Genomic DNA, 22,803 nt, shown 5'->3' on the forward strand with positions numbered 1-22,803 from the left:
ATTCTTACACTATGGCAATATAAAGCGAGATTGAGTCGGTAAACCCGTTGCGAGCCTTTGAAACCGAAAAACAAAGTAAAAATCGCAGATAAAGTAAAAGTCCAAGAATGTGCAATAAAACTATTGGATTGCAACATTGATTGAAGTTAGTATCGCTTAAAGTTTCCTTCACTTTGTAAAATTTCAATTCCTTTGTTCCCTTACGCTTTTGAGTCAAGTTTTTCCGTACATCTGAAAAGGCGACCTAAAAACAAGTATATGTTTCGCTATGTGAAGATAAAACAATCACGTGGAGTTGGCATATTCTAACACCCTTTCATTCAAAATTTATCTCACATTTTCAAGAGGAACGTGCTCGGCGTATACTAAAAGCAGAATGATGTACTATAAAACAAAGGGTTTTATAGTTTTGTTTGTAATACCTTTTCGAGAAGTGTCCATCATCAACCCTTTCACGAAAGTTGGAAGAAAAAATTTATAACTCCTCTAGATAGACGAGAAAACCCTCGCTTATTTCTGCAGAGCGTGAACGACCGCGGCTCAACTATAGCCACACGATAAAGATACGGTTCCTAAAGCGTATATAATTGCAATGTTGCCCAACTTTTTGCGCAGATGGTTTTTTCGGCAGACCGTACAAATTGAAAACTGTCCGCTCTGGTGAATACTCTGCTAACCTTATCCTTTTGTTTTTTAATTAAAATTGCATTGAGTTATAAATACTTAAAATGTTTATCCTACGATAAAACCACGATTACTTCCAGATTTTTATAAGTATGTACTTACCACAGTTTACAATGCGACAAATATTATTGTTTTCCAATATCCTTGAGGGCCATCAGCCTAGATACTTCTACTATAAATTTCTTATCTAAAACTGCACTTGCATTTTACATTGGAGAAGTAAAACAGGAATTGGTACCTTCCAATAAACGTCAATTACGAAAAAACATAAATGCAATTTTTGTTTAACGCATATTTATTTTCAAAGAGTTTTGAAACGTTCATTTTGCCATGTACACGTCGAACTGAGGGGTCGAACGCGTGGAATCTTAATATCTCCTCCAATGAAATACATAATTTTTTTCTGTACTAGCCTATGACTATTATCTTTGTTTCCACTTGTAAAGATGGCTTTCTCGGCAGCTTTTGAAAGTGGTTCACAAAGAAATTATTGTTAACCCAGGGTCAATATAATGAGAACTGTCATGCTGTCACTTTTAGAGATCACAACCTGAAATTTCACTTAATATACTTTAGACAAGTTCTCCTAAATTAGTAATTGCAACTTCCTTCATTGCCAAAGAAATTACATACTTAAAAAGTGTCACATTTTGAAGATTCAAACGAAATTGCTCTTTGTAAGGTACGAAGATAAAAATTTTTTAATAAATTATCCTTCAAAAATAAATCTTTTTATTACATGCCTTAATTAATTCATAAAAAGGAAATGGATGAACTTAATTAGCATTTTAATCCAAAAATATCTTTCTATCCTACAACTAACCTTTTTAGCGCATTTCCACAACAAAAAAAAAAATGCGCTATTGTGGCCACTTTGTCCGTCCGTCCGTCCGTCCGTCCGTCCGTCCGCTAACTTTGCGACGCTACTAGTTTTTTATCTTAAGAGCTATTGTTCTACTTTTTTTCGCTATTTGGTTCGTTATGGTGTCGAGTCTTGTACCAAGGAAGGAATTTTTTCTGTACCGCTTACAAAAAAAGTTATTGTAAAAAAAACAAAAAACCGTTTTTTACATGTTCCATAATTTTACACTTTTGCCGTTTATTAACGATCCTAGAGATCATTTATAATTTTGCATTGCTATCTGTCGCCTGCCGGTTGGTCTCTCCGTCTGTTCCTTTGTCTGTCTGTCCATCTATCTGTCCGTGTGAACGATAACTTTGTTTAGAAATGTTGGATCGCTTTTACATCTCCGTTAGTTATGAACTGAATTGCATGAAATTCAATATGGGCATAGCTTTAGCCATATAATACGCAATGCCAAAAGTTGAATCGAATAGATTCAAAATTCACAGTGCCCTTTTCGCATCTCGACCATTTATAAACCGAATTGCAAACTTTTTTACTTATAAAAGTATTTGAATGAAATTTGATACATAGCACTTGGAATAAAGGAAAATCAACCGCCAATTTCAGAATTTGGTTTTGCGCATGCGCAGNTGAATATAGCGCAGCATAACACAGCAAAATGGAAATAAAACGTATTTTTTATTTATTGACTAAACTCAATCTGACATTATATTTTTCTATTATTCAAAGCCAACCTATAGATCAGGCGTGGGCAACCTTTTTTTCCAAGGGGCCAAAATAAAATTTTTCATATGCGCCACGGGCCACACTTGAAAATCCAAATAAAAAGTATGTTTACAGAAATCAATATTTATCTATTTCTTTTTGGTCTATATCTATTTTTTGCTTTCGTAAAAATCATTTTAAAAAAACAATAAGCACTCTTGAAAATTGACACGATTTTGCATACAAAATTTACCAGACGTGGATAATAAATCCCCATATTCAGCTTGTATCCAAATTTTCATTTATGCTCTTTAAGATTTGTTGCAATATATGGCTTAAAAATGTTGTTTAATCCCAAAACACCTGTCCTTGTATTGCCCCACCCCGTATATATCGCGAGGAAAATTCTGGAAAATACCTGGCGATATTTCTGAAACCAGAAATGCATCTTTCACTAGGCTTTTAAACGCCTTGGAAGCTTCGGATCGCGTCCACTAGATGCTGCACGTGTAACATAATCATATTAATTAATTAATTAAAATGTAACTTGTGGGCCCTATGAAGTATTAACTCTGAATTATGTTAGCGGGCCGGACAAAACTTATCGGCGGGCCGAATCTGGCCCGCGGGCCGTAGGTTGCCCACGCCTGCTATAGATAAAAGGAGTTCTAAACTGTGATCTCCAACACTCCGCCTCAATTCCTATCGATAATGTTCGATTAGTAATTGCAAGTTCAAATCATGATCACAATGTTCCAAAATAATTAATTTAAACGAATCAAATTTAATTCATTTCGCAAAAACTCAAACGTCTTCTTTGGTAATCCTTTTGTCATGATGTCAGCTAATTGTTCATTTGTTGAAATGTACCTGACCTCAAGAATTCCTTGATGTATAAGATTACGAACAAAATTGAATTTCACATCAATATGTTTTGTCCGCTGCATTTCCTTTTCCTGCGATGATATCACAATTGCACACTGATTATCTTCATTCAGTATTATTGGTTCGTCAGGTGTCTCTCCAATTTCCATTAACAATCCACGCACCCACATGATTTCACATGCCGCTAAGCATAATGACACATATTCAGCTTCGGTAGATGATAAAGCAACACATGTCTGCTTACGTGTCATCCAAACCACAGTGGCCCCAAATACTTTTATCACGTTCCCAGAAACTGATTTTCGATCGTTGATATCGCCTGCCCAATCAGCATCCGCATATCCAATCAATGCAACCGAATTCTCCTTGTAACGATATTCCAACTTCAAATCAATTGCTCCCTTGATATATCGGAGGATTCGTTTAGCCGCCCTCCAATGATCCTTAGTCGCACATGATTGAAATTGACTCAAATAATTCACTGCCGCGGATAAGTCTGGTCTAGTTGTACAAGCTGCATACATCAAGCATCCAATCAATTCACGGTACGGTTTATCTGTAAGTTTGCTCCCCGAATCATTCCCCAATTTTAATTGGCATTCTATGGGAGTTGAAATTGAATTGCAATCAGTCATTCCAAATCGTTGCAATACATCTTCCAGATAGCCACGTTGATTTATCCTCAAAATCCCATGTTCCCGTTCACGTTCGATGTTAATGCCAAGAAAACTTCTCGTTTCACCCATGTCATGCATTTCGAATTCCTTGGATACCATCTGTTTAATTTTTATGATCTCTTCGATATCTTCTCCCAACAAAATGAGATCATCCACATATAATAACAGATACACCACTTTTTCCTTATTGATACGAGAATACAAACAGTGATCATATTCTGATCGAATAAATCCATTCTCAAGTATGAAATTATGAAATCGCTCATTCCACACACGGGACGCTTGTTTCAAACCATATAATGATTTGTTCAATTTACATACAAAATCGCCCTGCATGAAACCATCCGGCTGTTCCATGTAAATGTCCTCTTCGAGTTTTCCATTTAAGAATGCCGTTTTTACATCCATTTGATGAATCTCTAAATCACGCTCCACAGCAAGAGCCAGCATTATCCTTAATGTAGCAATTCTTGCAACTGGTGAATATGTTTCATGAAAATCAAGTCCCTTACGTTGAGTGAATCCACGAGCAACCAGTCGCGCTTTGTACGACATCAACTTGCTCTCATCATTCCGCTTTCGAGAAAATACCCATTTGCAAGTGACAACAGAACGATTCATCGGACGCTCAACTAACTTCCAAGTATCATTTCGCTTGTGTGAGCTCATCTCATCATGAACCGCTTTCATCCATTGTGCCGCATCATCTCTCTTCGCAATCTCACCAAATGACTGTGGAACGTTGTCAACATATGCCATAGCATTTATTGCAAAATCTAATGTGTCAGCACTTAATGCAAATGCAGAGAAATACTCCTCAACACTATGACTCTTCGGTTTTTCCAAATCAATACAATTTCCATATCGTTTCGGAGGTTGACGCTTTCTTTGAGGTCGCGATGTTATATTTAGTGGTCGATCCTTCATTCCGGTGGGTTGATCATCATCTCGTACGACATCCGTCGCTACTCCGCCTGGATTAATTGCTTCTGATCGACTATGATCTCTCACAACATCCACTTCATCGCTATCCTCAAGATCCTCCGCCTCGTCAACATCATCCGTAATTGACTCTATCTCAAAGAAAACCGCCGGAGAATTTCGCTGTGATTCATCAAACACAACGTCTCGTCTTATTACGATATTTTTCTTCAATGGGTCCCACAATCGATAGGCATTCACGCCGTATCCAACCATTATCATTTTCTGTGATTTCGAATCCAATTTCATTCGTAATTGGTTCGGAACATGTGCATATGCTATTGATCCAAAAACACGAAGCCTTGACATATTTGGTTTCTTGCCTGTCCAAAGCTCCACCGGTGTTGTACTGGAAACTATTGCACGTGACGGGCTCCAATTCGTTAGATATGCTGCACAATAAACAGCCTCGCCCCAAAATTTCTTATCCATTTTAGTATCAGCAATCATCGAACGTGCTTTCTCTAGCAGGGTTCGGTTCATGCGTTCAGCCACACCATTGTGTTCAGGTGTGTATGGTTCGGTATATTGGATTTGAATCCCGGCATCATTACAAATCTGTTTAAATTGATTTGATTTGTATTCACCACCATTATCACAGCGTATTTTTGCAATCTTCTTTCCAGTGTGGGTCTCAGCGAACGCTTTATACCTCTGAAACATTTGCAAAACATCAGATTTATATTTAACCAGATATACGACCGTAAAATGTGTGTAATCATCAACGAATGTTACCAAAAACCGTTGTTCATCCCATGTGACAGGTGTCACTGGTCCACATACATCGCTGTGAATAAGCTCCAATAAACGACTTGATCGCGCTTCTCCCGAACTGTTGAATGGTTTTCGAGATTGTTTTCCAAAAACACACGACTCGCAAACAGCATCAGCATCATTATTCATAGCACCCATCCCTTCAACTAAAGTTGATAAACGCCTAACATCTGCGTAGTTTAAATGTGCCAACCGACGATGCCACAAACGAACACTTTGTTTCGAATTCGCGTTTGTTGATTTCGATCCTTTCGAAATATTACTTTTGATGGATGATTCCGTTATATTTGCTACCTTATGTTGCCTAAGCCTGAACTGCAAAGTATATAGTTTGCCACTGCGCCTGCCGATAGCCATTTCTAAATTATTCCTTGTGATGTGAACCACACCATCACCAAAAATCACTTCAAAACCAGCGTTTTCCAAACGACTCACAGAAAGTAAGTTGTACTTGAGATTTTCAATAAATAATACATTCGTGAACATACACTGACGCTTGACATCATTGACGAAAATGGTTCCCAAAATCGTACCACATTTATTCGCTGTGATCGATGCACCATTCTTCGCAATACCAATTACAATCGGATCAGCCAAATCCCATAGCTCAGTGAATAAAGACTCATCATTTGCCATATGTTCTGTCGCCCCAGAGTCAATAATGAAATTTATTGTTTGCAATTCACACTCAAGCGCAAAACTACCAGCATCAGCAATAAACCCAATATCATTCTCATCCTTGTTTGATGCGCAACTCGCATTTTCTTTACGATATCGATGATTTGATTTCACGTTATTGTTGCTGTTTGATGATCCATTGTACGAATTTCTTTGTTTTAACTTTGGACATTCATTTTTACGATGACCTCGCTTTTTGCAAAAGTAACATTTGAATTTCATCGTACCACCATCGCCATACATGGCAACATTGTCCGAAGACGCATCCACATGGTTTGATGTTTTACTTTCATGGTCAAGCAGACGCGAACGCACCAATTCCATCGTCAATTTTGCAGGCTCGATCGTTTCCAATGCCGTAACCACCATGTCGTATCGCTTAGGTAACGTAATCATGAGCGATACTACAAGCATTCGATCGTTTGTTTCAGCACCACACGCCTTCAATTCACGCACTAATTTGTCGAATGCTAAGAAATGTGTGATTAATTTATCAGATTCTGCACAACGCATTGTTAACATGCGCTTTCTGACACCAATTTCAGTTGCCACACTTGCCCGTTCAAAAATTGTTTTTAACGATTGGATCATCGAAAATGCCGTCGGTCTATCTTTCAAATATTCTAAATGCGAATCCGCAACACGTCTAGTGATGTGGGTCTTGCAGATTCTGTCTTCCTTTAGAATGATTTCAACCTTTTCACCGGTCACCTTGCTCGCCTCCATAGCATCGTCTTCCAGCCATCGTGCGACGCCCTTTTCTTCTAAAGTAATTTTCAAACGAAAATACCAATTGTCGAACTCACGACCCTCAAATTGTTTGAATACAAACTTTTCCTCATCAACCATTTCGATTTATGTTGAAATTTATTTCCGAAATTGCACAATTGGTCCAACTAAACTCTTTCGTTTCGCACCAATTCACACGCGATAGCCCATAACCTATTGAATATAGCGCAGCATAACACAGCAAAATGGAAATAAATCGTATTTTTATTTATTTACTAAACTCAATCTGACATTATATTTTTCTATTATTCAAAGCCAACCTATAGATAAAAGGAGTTCTAAACTGTGATCTCCAACAGGCACTTGGGATAAAGGAAAATCAAACGCCAATTTCAAAATTTGGTTTTGCGCATGCGCAGTGCCAAGTTTTTTATTTATGGAAGAATTTAAACGAAATTGGATACATAGGCACTTGGGATAAAGGAAAATCAAACGCCAGTTTCAAAATTTTATTTCGCGCATGCCAACTATTTTATCTATGGAACTATTTAAGTGAAATGTGATACTTAGGCGCTTGGAACAAAGGAAAATCTAACATTAGTTTTAAAATTTAGGTTTGCGCATGCGCAGTTCCAACTTTCTTAATTACAAAAGCATTGAAATGAAATTCTTCTCATAAACTGAAATTGAAGTAGCACGTCAACAATGGATTGCCCATGTGCAACGCTATCTTTCATATTTGTGGGCGGATTTTTACGATTTTAACAGAAGTTGCATCTTACAAATGGGAAATGAATGCAAGTGGAAATGCGCTTTATGTAAATCGTTTACGATTACTATTTAACTTGTTTAATGTACACTCAAAATCATTCATCATCTTAGTATAATATACAATACAGTTGTAAGGTTTTACGTTATTTTATTTATAGAGCGTGTGAAAGCTATTTTATTTAGAATCTTTGAGTCACGACAGCAGCCACCCGCGTGCTGACCATGAACCCTTGCAGAGTTTTAGATATACCTCCGTTTATACACAAAATAAACGACAGTTCCATTTTGCCCTTTCCGTATCAACTACCCGAGATGGAAAGGGTCATCTATCGCATCTTCCATGGGCCGAGATTATGGACAACTTCAGGCTCCTTCCGCAATTGTTTGTTGTTAAAAAGGTACTCTCTACCAATTTTTATCAATTCCGACTAACTGTGGTTGCTCGCACATAGCCGGTGAAAGTATATTGTAATTCCTCAAGCGGTAGTCGGCGGCAAAACGGCAAACCGGCGGTACAGGGAACGAACGGACGGACGGACTCGGGCGCCACCAGACGATAATCTCGCGCCTGGACGATGTCGGCGGTAATTCGGTAGCCTAGGAAGTAGTCTTAATCGGAGATGATCATTCCAGGTATTCGGCGGTCAGGTCCAGAAAATGGCGGCGGTAATGTCTGGAACGCTAAAACAAAATATGACCTACCGGCAAATTCCCTAGCGGAAGAAAAGTAATTAGTCAAATTCGGGAAAACGGATAAACACAATTCCGCCCTATATATAATCACTAAAACAGCTTACCTTCGGAAATTTATAAACAGGGACGCAAAAAAAAATAATGATCGCTTACGGTAAGTGAAACGTAAAAGATGCAAAGATCCTTCTAAAATTGAGCGTTTGGCTTATAAAGGAAACCCAATTTGGTAGAAGTGGAACACGGAAAATTCAAACCGTCGCGTATTCAATACGAAATCGAAACCAATCAATTCCATTTTTAATTAATTACTCGGCTCCTGTTCGTCTTAAAATTCCCGAACATCTGGGAATCGATTCCTTAATTAAGCGCGCAAAGTTTGATACCACAATCGTCTCAATCGGCGCTTCTTTACTGTAATCCATTTAATTAGTGCATGCTAATTATACATACCCAAAAGACACAACGGAAGCTCATGAACTCATTACATTAATTAACTGTATGTTAATTGCAAGTTTTCCAGCTCAGAGCAGGTGGCGGTTATCTAATTTTTGCAGGCACGACGCTAACTGACAGCGGGCAAAACATCTTCGAAACTTGATCTATCCTTGCTTTTACTTATTATGGAAAACTAAAACAGCTTATAAACCAAAAAATATTAATTGTCCTTCATCTTCTCCGGAACAAGACCTTTCGGTGGTTACAAAAATAATTCCAAAATTCCAACATCGGGTGTAGGCGGACTAATTAATTACGGTATCTCCTTGTCTCCATAGCATCGCGGAAACTTCTCGAAATTACGGTTTTCTACGAAACGAAGCTCGAACCAATCGTTACTGCACAGGGTGGTCCTCGTAAACGGCAAAATCCACTTAGAAACGCCGGACGCTTCGTTACATAAAAAATTAAAAAAATAACAATACGAAACGTGACAACGGCCACAAAAAGTACTTAGGATGTACTGGAGGCCTTCAGGAAAATCCAATCGGTGTGCGATAACGTAATCAAGGACATCGTTTGGGAAAAAATGAAAAAGTAACGGGCACTAGGCGGAAGTATCAAAAAGCGGAAAAATCGGTACAACAAACACACGATAGAGCACACTACAAAGAAAACCAAAGATCCGATACCGAACGTAGAAAGGGAGTGAATGAAAAATGCGCATGACATTATAATATGAGATAGTAAGGGATTAAAAGAGCCTAGACAAAATAGACAACGAGTGATAACAGAAAGATTTATATAAAGGAAATAAAGGAAAATTTCGATATAGTCTAGAAAATAAAAATTCTAAAGAGTATACCACTGGAATAAAAGTTACCAACAAAACCCCAAGAAAAATTCCCAATTGTATAACGCTAACCTAAATAGTTCAGCTCTAAAAAACTAGTTCCCGTTCCAAGCCGGGGTTTTCATGCAGGTGAAATGAAAAGAATTTTAAAAAAAAGTGTATATCGGAAAACTGTTTTTTGAGTTTTTAGCGGAAATTTTTTTATCGGAAAGATATTTTTGATTATTAAAGTATAAATCTTTACGAAAGTTTCGCTACTCCGGTGGACAGCTCTGTAGGATTTAAAAAAAATTGATTTTTCATTCCTCGGAAACCGAGATGCTTTCTTCAAAAACCGTGAATATCTCGGAAATGGCTAAACTTTAAGAGCACAAAGAAATCTTCTTCTTTTCTGTCTGTGTTGTTTCTTCCAAATTTCAGATCTTTTTTCGCAAAAATAAAAATAGCACTTTTTTTCCGTTCTCAGAAAATTTGAATTTAAGTGAAAAAAGTGTAGGTGCAAAAGTTGTTCGCTACAGCTTTTACTTTGAACATCTTCGCATAAAATTAATAGTTTTGCTATGTAAAAAAATTCTTGAAGGTGTCTAAACTAAAAAAAATAAAATTAAAGAGGATATGAAATGTAAAATCGCGTCTTCTAAATACTCTTAAAGGGTTCAAAAACACTTTAGAAGGTGAAAGAGACTTTTGAAAGTTCCCACAGCATTTAATGGCGTTTTTACTCTTAACGCCTTAATAGCGTTGATAGTCTAAAAAGGCTAACAGGCTTTTAAATCGAAAAATTTTTTGAATCGTAAAGATGCCTAGATTATTATTTGGGTTCTTAAATTTTGAGATTATATCACAGACTTTTAGTTTGCAGCAATCTATCTGCCTCTCTGTCCGTTCCGTAACTACAACTGTACAGTTTTAATCATATTTATCTTGTGCTTTTTGGATGCGGTAATTTATGGTTTGTTCGGAGACCCCAGAAGTTGAATTTATTGCTCTTTTCAGATAGGTACATTGTGACCAGATGTTAAAATCGTCATTAATAATATGAAAAATATATGGAATTTTTTTTTAAACTCTTCTCTGCATGTCCAAAAATACTCGAACTGTGATTGGAAATTACCGTTTGTTGTACCCCATCACAAATTTTTTGGGGTGGGTAAAATAAAGCGGTACGGTTCTGTACCTTTAATTAACTGAAAATGAATAGATACTCGAATTCGTAGTTTTGGTCCTTCACAAGAATAAGAATAAGAATTTTTTTATTTTTGCTCAAGTACAGCAGCAGAGTAGCTGAATTAACACCAAATAAAATTAACAGTAATGAAGAGGTTGACAAAGTAACTAATAAATTTTTTTTTGCTATACTAGAGACTTAGGGCCTCTAAGGCAAGCCTGTGTAGAGGACACCATCGCGCACTTAAACTAAAAATGAAAATAATAAGTCTGCGGTCAGAATAAAACCATACCATTGAACAAAACATAATTTTTGGTGTATCACAATATATACCAAAGTAACTAGAATTAAGAATTATTTATAAGTAAGTTACATTTCTAAATATACCATATTGTAGAAGTGGATAATTTGGCTTATACGCGTAGGTTTACTAGCTACCTACTCCCGTACTTCAATTAAAAATTCAACATCTGGAAACGATAGAAGCCATCGCATTATCCGTGAAAGAAAAGCCGGTTTGGATTTGAAGCACTTTATGATAGGAATTTTATTGAAAATTCTTGGTGCTAAAAAGTGAAATGTTTTGGTAAAATGAGTTAGGTTAGGCTTAGGAACAACAAATTGAGATTTACTACGTAACTTTCTTCGATAATTATGTACATCGATGTCGGGTAAATTCCCACTAAATGCATAAAAAAGTTTTAACACTTTGTAAACAAACATTGATCCTAAGGGTAGGACTTTAAGGCTTAGAAATAGAGGATATGACGGATCTCATGGCGGATAAGTCTTATGACTATGTGCTTCATTTTCTTTTTCTGAGTACCCTCTTTACTAAACAATCCATTCTTGAGATATTCGCATTTAACATTCCTCGAAAGGGTTAGTTAAAAAAGGAAGATCATGAAAATTTGAACGAAATCGGTGAACGCATAATACTTTTCAGAGGTGACCCTCCAGAAGGTCTTAAGTTGTTCTATATACTCCGGTATTTACCTTACGAATTATGAAAACTTCAGGAAAACCTAATTCGGAGTAGCCGGCAGAATGATCGAAACTGATCTAAGGAAATTCCCATCTCTGCCACATATGAAAAATTCACCTCAATCCAGGTTCGAACACCCGACCTCCCAGCTATGTGGCCAAACGCTCTACCACTGAGCCACACAGTCGGTCATATACATTATGCTCAACTCTCCTAATTTTGGAAAACAAAGTATCTACCACAAAATATCATACTTACTATACAATATGTAAATAACAAAGATGGTATAAAGACCTAGCTATATTGTAATGCTTCATTTTCTATTGAAATATTCGGTGAACGGTACGCGTTTCAGTTGTGAACTCGAAGAGCAAAAAAAGAGAAATTTTATTAAAATATCTTATAATTCCAAAGATGCTGTTTTCCGCAATATTCCAAGATGGCGGGGCAGCAGTCTACTACAATTTATAAACTGAAAAGCTTGCGATTTTTGAACTACCTAATCCTATTGAAGCATTGACTTTAAAATTTTGAATTGCTGTATCTCATTTACCCCCCCTCCCCTCCCTGTTACCTACTTTTCTTTCTCACTTTCTCTTTCGAAATCTTGTAATAGGTTCAAAACAAAACCTAGAAGGATGTTATAATCGCTACAATGGGAGATTAGTGTGAGATCAAATATTATGTGGAATAAATTTGTTGTCTTAAGATAAAGATGATGTGTACGGTAGATGCTGGGACTAGCCGTTATCACCTGTGTTTGCAGAGACTTTATTTTTATTTATTAACTATGGCATATATCACATTTTATATTTAATTATAGTCTCTGGCCTTGCAGAAACGCGAAACATTCTTTCCTTCCCCTGCAAATTACTTTCACTCAATTTAAAATTACATTAAAGCGGCAAGCGCACTATATTTTCCATACAATCCAACCCACAACTTTTGAAATGAATGCCTCAAGTTTCCTGCCACAACTTTTCATGTAGCGTTTAAACTTTCAATTTCAGATTCGAATAAATAAAGTTCAATCGACCTTCCTCTAATTTACATTCATAAATTCCCAACAAAAGAAATTACATTTTTTTTTCGCGCGCGTACACTTGACATGATAAATTTCGCTCGTTTCGTGAAGTTGACATATATAGTATGCAGAAAATGGAAAGACCCTTGAAAAGCTTTCAACTGAACCGTTTATCCCTTTTTTTAGTCTGCTGTCGAAATATTGATGCAAAAATTACGTTCGCCCTCTTCTTATAATGTACCTACCTCGCCCTAAAGCACGCTCGAAAGTATTGGATTAAATTTCACGCTTGGTTTCTTTGTTTCAGGTGAGGTTGATATACTGAAGTTAATTAACGTAACGGCAAAAGATCCAGGAGTGTCCTTAGTTGAAGGTCCAATAAATAACTATCCAGCCTATAAGTTTCGTTTGCCCTACGGCAACGTTCCGTTAGCAAACTCAACGGCAGTCACGAATGCGATGTCGAAAGCATCTGGTTTCACCGTCATATTTTTATATCGACAACAGAAAAATAATTTAGGAACCCTTATATCGATCAATTCCCCCGGGAGGTTAACCCCATGGTTTCAGCTCTCCACGAACTCCAGAACTGGACTGCTCAGCTTAAAGTATAGAATTAATTCCTCTACGAAATTGCACCAAAGCGACTGGAGCTTGCCCGTACACCATCGAAAATCTCCATTGGCAGGTAAGTCGACTTTTGTCTCTTTGTATCTCGCTACATTTCCATTAAAATCCATCATTCGAATCGAGACAAACGTAAATGTGTTTTTGAATGACCAGGAAATTGAATTGCTGATTTAGAATCGAGCGGAAATTATCGAAAACTTCGAAGAGAGGAAAAAACGAATCTATTTCTGGATGTGAAATTTTCCAATGACATAATACTTCCTATCTGTACCGCTCGCGGGAGTTGCTTCACAAAAGAGAAATGAAATAGAAAAGTATGAATGGGGAAAGCATAATTGGTATGCTAGTTGTATATTGCAACACATAGGAAATTTGCTCACATAATTCGTAATTGCATTGCTTTGGTTAGGAAGGCTTTGGAAAGGCATAATGTAACTGTTTGTTGCAATAATTGCTTGACTGGACCACCCCTTAATCGTGCTAATTTAAAAAAATTAATTTTTCAAAGACGTCTAGCTGTATAATAGTTTCTACTGCAACTGCCCAATTCAATTTTCTTTAAATAACTACAAAATACCATGAAAGATTAAATAAATAACTAAGTAAAATTGATTCAAATTCCACTTTATTTTACATTGTTTACTTATTTAAATATTTATTATGTTTACTATGAACACATGAAAACAACCCCAGCCACGTTTCTTTTACATTACTAAACCCTTTCTAAATTAGTGCCAAGGTACAAAGATCGATACCGGCTGAGAATTGTTATTTCAAATTTCACTAAAATATTTTACGCAATTTCTTAAAGAGAACCGATCGTTACTTTTATACAAATCAAGAAAAATTACAGTACCTTATACATATAGCGCCCTCTGGAAACCTAAGGTAAATTTTTGCGCTTCTCATAGCGGGTAGTACCTTCGGAATAGATAACAGATAACGGAACGCGAACTGTCGGGAGGACTAACATGGACGTTTTTGTGATTGTTGAAGCTGAAAACTGATCGGGCATGGAATCGTCTACGTTTACTGTCTGCCGTCAATTACCTTTCACTTTTACAATACAATTTTTTACGACCTACATCAAACTGGAACTGATTTAGATTGTTCCGGGCAACCTGAACTTTCGAAAGGGAAAGAATTTAAATTAGTTAACATAATCGCAAACTTGGTCTCGTAATTTTTCGAGAGTTCAACATCTCACACCCCGGTTTCACTTTGACTTTCGCAAAATTCTTTCTGGCAGATGTTCAAAGGACATGTATAATTAATTTATTCCTTGAACGCTAATGAATTTTTTGGAACGGTTTCTGTTTTTACGTATAACTTTCGCTTGCACTGTCTGATGACACTGAGGGGCCGATAAAGTTTTATACCGTACCCCTTACATGACGTTCTCGTCAACCAAATTCTGTTCCTTCTCGACTAATCCCTACTTCTCTTTTTAAATTTTGTCGCACGACCAAAATGGTGCTAATTAGGTAAGGCGGCCATTTTTAATCATGATCGAAGCGGATTCGTTCCCTTACCCTAATCAAATGCGTATGACGGCCGTGCATCAAGAACACGCGGCCGTTTAATGTCGTCAGTTTAGCGCTTCACGCGGACCGGCATAATATCGTCATGAGGAATGCTGACTAGGCTGTTTTGGGAACGTAATATACATTGAGATAGTATTACCGCCCGTCAGACTGTCGCCAGTAACTTTCCCAAGCCATTAATCGGTCATGACTCACAAGGAAACCAGTAACTCGTAAAATTACAGATCACCAATTTTATTAAGAGCCCCTCTACTTCGATCCCAATAGCTTGAGAGTTCTCCCTTCAATTTTTACGATCGACCAACCTCAATCGCGAACCCGAGCTATTCTTTGTGAATTTGAGTTATAAATACGGTCAAGATACGTAAAAAGACATTATACTCGTACAGTAATTTCGACACAACGAGAGGCAATTTTGTACCAGAGTGGGTCTCAAGGGTGCAACTGATCATCCCAAAAGCGATTCAGTTTTCAATTTTTCTTGGAAGAGGCCTTCTTCAAGGGCGTGAATTCAAATTTTGTGTAACTATCGGGTGTGTATAAATATAGTGTGTAAAAAATTCTCGGAGTGTATAGCGTAAAAAATTTAGATAAAGGAAATTAGGTCTAAAACGTGGCCACGATAGAGGAGTTGCATTTTCTGTATTTATGGGAAACAAGTCAATATTCTAAATCAGAAAATAATGTAAAAGGGAATGGAATTGGATCGACTTTAGTTTGTTAATATATCCAATTATTTATTTTGGAATTCGTATTTATACACGTGCAATCAAACCCGAGCGTCAAAATTTAATTTTCGGATTTAAACAATGAGGTACAACCAGTGCCGTGGGAGGTACAAATTTATTTAGCACCGTCACAATTATAACATGGGCTTATCCAAAATAATGTTTTAAAGTGTCAGCTAAATTTAACAAGTAAGAGACCCTAAGGCGAGTAACTTTGTGTCTCGTAATTGTAAAACGTGAAATTACATCTTTAAATGCGATAAGGAGTTTTATCAGGTGAAAATTAATTAGCGCACGTGTTTTGTTACTGTTAAGAGGTAATATGTGTCGAACAATTGCGCCTTTCATATTGTACAAGTGGGGACGCCGGACGCGTCCTATCGAAGTAAATACTGAAATCAACTGTAGCAGAAACTTCAATTTATTGTTTTTAAAATGTAAAAGTTTAAAAATACTCGGGTATTGCCCGGAATTATAAACTCGTTTCGTCGTCGGGAAAGCAGGCGCTGGTTAAGTGAGAGGAAAGGGAAATTGGTATTTTATTTCGCATTTTATATTGCAACTTTAAGCACAATTAAGAGAAAATTTACTCACTCTAAAGCCTTATGGTTTTGGACAAAATAATTGTTAATTATTCGACACCAGCGCCTGGTTTAGGTATGAATTATCCTATGACGTATCCTAGCTACATTTAATTGTTACCCATTTTAGTTTATGTAAAAAACTCGTGTGCCAAAAAAAAAATTTTACTGTCCCGGCCGTCTTCTTCCAACAACCCACCCACCAAGCAACATAAAAACGAGGCTGCTGCTAGTTTTCGCGACGGTTGAAAAGAGTGTACATTTGTTTACGCTAAATTACAGGCAGTCAGCCCGGTTTGTTTGTTGAAAACGCAGTTCGTCATTTTTTATAATCGATCTGTGCAGAAGCAAGTTCACCCAAAGTTGTGTAAGTAGTTTTAGCACGTGTTGTCCGTTTACGAAAACAGTTTTGCTGAGTTGAAGAAGGATATAGCATTGTAGTACATTGAGGCTTTTTATTGAGATTCCTTTCTTATTAAAAGTTAAAAGTTTCTACCGTCCAAACAGCTACCGAAAATGTTGTCATCTAGCTTATTCATGAAGTCGGTTTGGTTTGTGGAGTTCCAGTGTGTGAGTTAAGTGCTTCTGAAACCTTGTACGACCGGATTATTTGGACTATTCAGAAAAACTGTAAGCGATTCCCTACTTTAAATGTCGACCGTCTAAGTGCGGGATAATATGTCCAAACAAGCGTTGTAATCTTTTCTTTCATGGAGGGATTGTGTTTTAATATTAATTCCACTGTGTTTTGGAATAAATTTTTGTCATTGTCTAATGTTTATGCGAATCCATTGTGCAACCCTGATAGAATTTTCATACCAGTTTCTTTTATTAGTACCCAAAATTTATTTCAGATGTAATAAATTCTTTGGAGTTGATTGAGGCCCTTGAGTCTCTCAAATTGAAAAGACTTTAGATCAATATTAGGATTTTTCTTATGCCGGGTGTGTACGAGGAGAATTTATAAAATTCTAACTTTCAATTTTGATTTGTTTTGATTTACCTAGTGGGGTAGGTCTTGTGTGGGGGGTGTAGTGACCGAACACCATTGCACACAGGACCGCTAGAATGATTGTGATGACTTTATTGTAAAAAAGATTGTTTGCGGGTAAAAAACATTAGGCATTCGTACTCGGTGGATAAAACAACAAATCAATTGGAAAAATAATGCGGAAAATTAAAAAATCGCCACCGTAATAAAGATTAACAGTGGTTTAGCTGCGTCCTGCTCGAGTATTAAATAGCAAAGCAACATTTCCAAATACAAGGTGGATTTAAGCCAATCTCGTGCCTGTAGGTAAATAAAATGGAACTACTGAAACATCAAAGGTCCAAAAAGATAAGTTCACTATGAGCAAATATACAATACAATAATTAATAATAATAAAAAATAATATACAAATCTGAAGCTCAAAGGGCTACCTACCTACCACTTTGTAAATAAAATTAAACACACAGAAAGAAAAATATCGTGACTATCAAATTGGGGATGCGGATGCGTGCATGGCATATTAAACTTTGTTATAGAGTAGGTAATCATTATTTCATTAAATTTCGGTACTGATACAGCTTGAAACCACGTTAAATCGGATACAACAAACTTCATACAATGCAACCTCTGGTGATCTGATTAACAATATCTGTATTATTAATTAAGTATTGATTGAATTTATTACGTCTCATTTAGACAATAAATTAAGTGAAAAAGTGGTGTAGGTTTTCAGGCATTCTCATGGGACGCCACAAGACGAAACCTTTGTATTCCCAAAAAATATTTTTTACATAATTGTGCATGAAAAAACGCATTAATCTCAAATTTAAAACAGGTTAAACATAAGGTTTGCGTTGTTGCAAGATATTCAAATTTACGCGTTAGTGTATCATACGTTTCAGACTTTCGAGTTGCTGGTGTTATATAGGATCTGATATGCCGAATCTAAGATATACTTAAAATTGTTAAATACATTTTAGTCTAAATACAACAAAAACGTTTCCTTTGGGAAGCGCTTTTTCATGTTATCTTGAAAACAAATGTTGTATTCAGGTAAATTCAACCAGTCCGTGTATGGCGCAAAATTGTGGTCCCCCGAAAACGGATATAAATCAAAATCTATCTGGATTATTTATTGTCCAAAAAAAACGAGTCAATACTGAAGGGTTTTAAGTTTTTCAGGATCGGATTCGTTTCGTTATTTCAAATCCTTTCTGTTTCATGTTTCGTATACATTTTAAAGCTTTCCAATTGTGCATTCCTCCATAGCCATACCTCTGATTCTTAAATTGTTTTTCGTTCATCACTTGATTCTTCGAATTAATCAGATTTTGCAGCTGGATGTGATCTTTTAGTCTTCGAATTCTTTCGAGTTCTCAACTTCTTCATCCTAATGATTCGCCGGATTTTTCCGTTTTTTCAAATTTTTCGGGTCTTCTAGAAGCCTTTAGTTGATTTTTCGACTTATTTAAATAGTTTTCGGCTCACCAAATTCTTCCAGTTCAGCAATTTTACGAAACTTCAGTTTCCTTGCATTCTTCAGAATCTTTTATTACTTTGGATCTTTCTAGTTCTTCAGTTACAAATTGTTCGAATCGTCTGCATTTTTTACATTGTACAGATTTTTCGCACTCTTTCGTTTTTTCTCAGATACGGATGTTTTTAATTTTTGAGTTCTTTCAGATTCTCCAACTTAAACAATCCATCAGACTCTTCGGATGTTCAGATTCCTCAAATTCCTCGAATTTTTGAGATTCTTCCAATTCTTAAATTGTTTAAATTAATAAAACTTGTCAAATTCACTTCTTCAAGTCTTCAAACCATATTCTTTAAATTTCCCCTAAATTATTCAACAGTTTTCAATTCTAGAAATTGCCCTTTTCCCTGGTAACAAAAGGTACAAACATTTAGGCCATAGTGAAATGGGTCCATTTCAGAGCATTCTTTTGATAAATCAGAGCCACCTTGTACCTTCTGATCTCTCAGCGGCTAATGTACCTCATAAAACCCTTCTACTTTTAGACTCATCAACCCTTCACGGAATTGTACTACTTCCATCCACTACCGCTTTTCGTGCGGAGTAAAGTCTTCATCTTAAATATCTCGGCACCGGCGGCGGAGGGGTATTACATTTACTGATTGGAAGTTTAATGCCATATTTTCTTGTAGTGCTTAGTTACGATCAATTGAAATATTTGATGTTCGTGTATTTATAATAATACAAATGTAACATAAATTTATAAAAACTCGATACAGAGGTACAGACCTCCACCCCATATAAGAGGGTGGAAAATACATAGCATCTTCGTATTCGTATTATCAATATTCAGGTGCATGTTACACAAAATGTTTTATTGTAACGGAAACGCTCCAGATATGACGTCGCCTTTGGCGCTCTGGAATTTTCTAGGCGCGCGATAGTGGGAATGTTTGCACGTATCTGGTAATTGCGTGAATGTTCTGGACTTACATTGCTTGCGTGTATAAATGGTTGCGGACCGAACATCGCGGCAGTTTTACTATCGAACGAGATCGAGTACGGACGAAACATTGAGCGCGAAAATCTGATATAAATTGCGAAGTGTGTGATATAAATAGTCGATATAAATTGTACGGTTTTTGTAGTGTTTAGTTTTGTTTAATAAATATTGATATAAATCGAACCCGAATTTATAAATCACGTTACATTATGAAGCGGTTCTCGCCTTTTCGACATTTAAACTTCTGTAAGTGGTCTCTTTCCTTGTTCAAATGGCATCCTAGATATATAACTTTGTTTACTATTTCTAGATGTTTCTACTTTGCTGTAAATTGGTGTTGGGCAGCAAGATGCTGCACTTTTACGTAATATGCAGGTACAAACGATCTGTCTATTTTTGTTATAACGTCAACCTCAAGATGAGAGCGAATCAGAGAAACTAAGTGACATTTGCCTTTTTCTCAAAGCTCATTCTGCGCTTGCTTCAAGAATTAGATTAAAATGAACCGCCTAAGAAGGGCTCATACCCTCTGACCGCTCGTATATAAAAAGCAATGACAAAGACAAACAGTTCGGTTATAATCTCGAAATTTATTCATATATTTCGTAATCCGACCGAAAAGAGTTATTTTTACAATTTATCTACATGTCGTAAAAGTATTTAAATGTATTATCCCTAGAGCTTTCGTTTCCTGTCATCATAAAAATTCACCCTTGTCATAACAGGCGGAAGCATTATTCATTCCATATATTTTCTAGATTTAGTGTACAAAATCTTTTTTTGTCATATTTCTTTATTTAAATTTCGTTTTTCTCGTGCTGTCATTGTTGTTATCTTTCGTTTTCAGCCTGGACGTGGATAATGCTGAGCGCCGAATACTCGACAAACACGTTAAGGCTAGACATAGATTGCCAAAGGAGCCAATACGAAAGTTTGGGATCGCATAATGAGGCCGGCTCGAATATTAGTATCCCGCAGGATTCGCTTGTTTACTTTCGACAGGAGCCGGGAAGAAAGAAGAAGTTTTTGGTGAGTCCTTTTTCATAGCTAATTTATAAAGCCGTCACGGTGAATACACACTCACTAAATAGTTTGGAAACTTTTTTTATTTATTCCATGATGAGCCCTTTTTCTCTTATTCCGTTCAGATTTAGATTGCACGGATAGTGAGACATAATTCAGTCGCGCTAATTAATTATGGATTTGATTAGTCTGTGTAAGCTACTAACTTTAGATGCGCCATTAATAAACTCATTGTTTAATCATCAATAGAACAGGATTTCAGATTAGATAAATTACACAGAATGTACATCGGTTGAATTGGAATACTCTACTTAGATTTAAAGTTAATAAAGCCTTTACGAGTAATCTATGCTCTCGCTATATGGAAACCTGAATTTTACAGATTTTATCCTTTCCCATTTGCAACGCCTCAGTGTGATGAATGGTTTGCTTTGGCCCCTGACAAAATACTATTTTAATCCGTGGTTTCTAGACAAAATCAGTGAAGTGTGTAATCAGATCATGTCGAATCACTATCACTTTTGTTGACATTTATATGTCGGCGATGCTAGTAAGCCACTCAAAATTGGGACATGCGAGTAAACGAAATAACTTACCGATTCGGTCTGCAGCAACAACACATCAATAAAGACATTCTAGTGTTGGCTGGATCTGCATATTAGTCGTCGTAAACCACAAAGGCAAATACTGATAATCGAGATAGCATCTATGACTTGAGGATAGAATGAACAATTGCCATTGAGAGAAGAAGACTGCACTCTTTCTACGAATGGTAACAAAGTTGAAATGCAATTAATTAAGAAAAGTACAATTTTGGGAAAAAAATGGTAGTGGGCAGTCCCAGTTAGTGGATGGGGGATTCCGAAACCTACAGGGACAGGGACCGCAGTTAGATGTCAGGTTTAGTTGGAAAAGAATGTGCCCGTGGTCCAAAAGCGACGGCTCATCAAACACCCTCTAACTCGCGAGCTATTGAAAAAGAGCCCAACGTCACATCGATAACCTCCTACCTCCGAGCTGCGACGAAGTTAGGAGCTGCTCCCTGATTTACAACATTCAAATCAGTTTTTTGCAAATACTCCAGAAGGCGGTCGCCCCTCGAGTTCGTGTCCGTGCTGCACACGCAACATGTTGTGCGGTCCCCTACGCGTCGCGTCCTTTAAAGACTTGATTATACACTTGTCTCTTAATGTACTATTAAAAAAACCTTTTTTTGTCAAAAGAGAACCGATCGTTATTTTTTATACAAATCAAAAAATCAATTACATCACATTAAATTACGCGTTATAGTGTTTTCTGGGATCGATGGTTTCCCTATGGCAACAATACGGTCTTTCTCAAAGTGACGGTGCCTTAACTCGATATAGACGACATAGAATGAAATCTGGGTCTCCGGAAAGAATACTGTTGACGTTTTCTGGCTGTTTATTGTATGATTTCCTCTTCTTAGGCAATAGGTAGTTAGGTCATTGAACTGACTACTTGTTCCCTCTGATTTCAACCAAGTTCACGTTCTCGCGTTTTAATATAGTATTAACGAGCTCCTAGCGAGTTTATAATTTTGCGGTAGTTCCGTCCGTCCGTTAGCACGATACCTCAAAAACGAATGTACCGATTACGATGAAATTTTGCAGGTGCATTCTTTATCAAATTTGTAGATCGAAGTTCGTGTATTGGCAATGTAGGGCAAAGAATAAGGAAGGCCCTTTTGACATTTCCCTTAATTATCAACCGAATTGCATCAAATTCAGAATGAGCATAGCTTTAGCCATATAATACGTAATGCCAAGCCAACCCATACCCAGGAGCTCGTTTGCTATATTTTGTTTAATTTATTACTACTTCATAAGGCCAAACCGAAACTGATTTATTTTGTCTCTTGAAACTTTCGTTTTCGAAGAGGACATTTTTAACAA

The 22,803-nt window shown here is 36.8% G+C and overlaps 1 protein-coding gene across 1 annotated transcript in view; it reads left to right on the forward strand.

Moving 5' to 3' along the window:
* LOC116168849 (kielin/chordin-like protein) overlaps positions 1 to 22,803 on the forward strand; it is a 52,293-nt gene that overhangs the window by 18,480 nt on the left and 11,010 nt on the right. Inside the window, exons 2-3 of the mRNA XM_031484839.1 lie at positions 13,218 to 13,598; positions 20,712 to 20,893. Coding sequence (XP_031340699.1) covers positions 13,218 to 13,598; positions 20,712 to 20,893 — 563 coding nt within the window. The remainder of the gene's footprint in view (positions 1 to 13,217; positions 13,599 to 20,711; positions 20,894 to 22,803) is intronic.

The sequence above is a fragment of the Photinus pyralis genome, unplaced genomic scaffold, assembly GCF_008802855.1.
Source record: "Photinus pyralis isolate 1611_PpyrPB1 unplaced genomic scaffold, Ppyr1.3 Ppyr1.4_LG4, whole genome shotgun sequence".
Taxonomy (NCBI): domain Eukaryota; kingdom Metazoa; phylum Arthropoda; class Insecta; order Coleoptera; family Lampyridae; genus Photinus; species Photinus pyralis.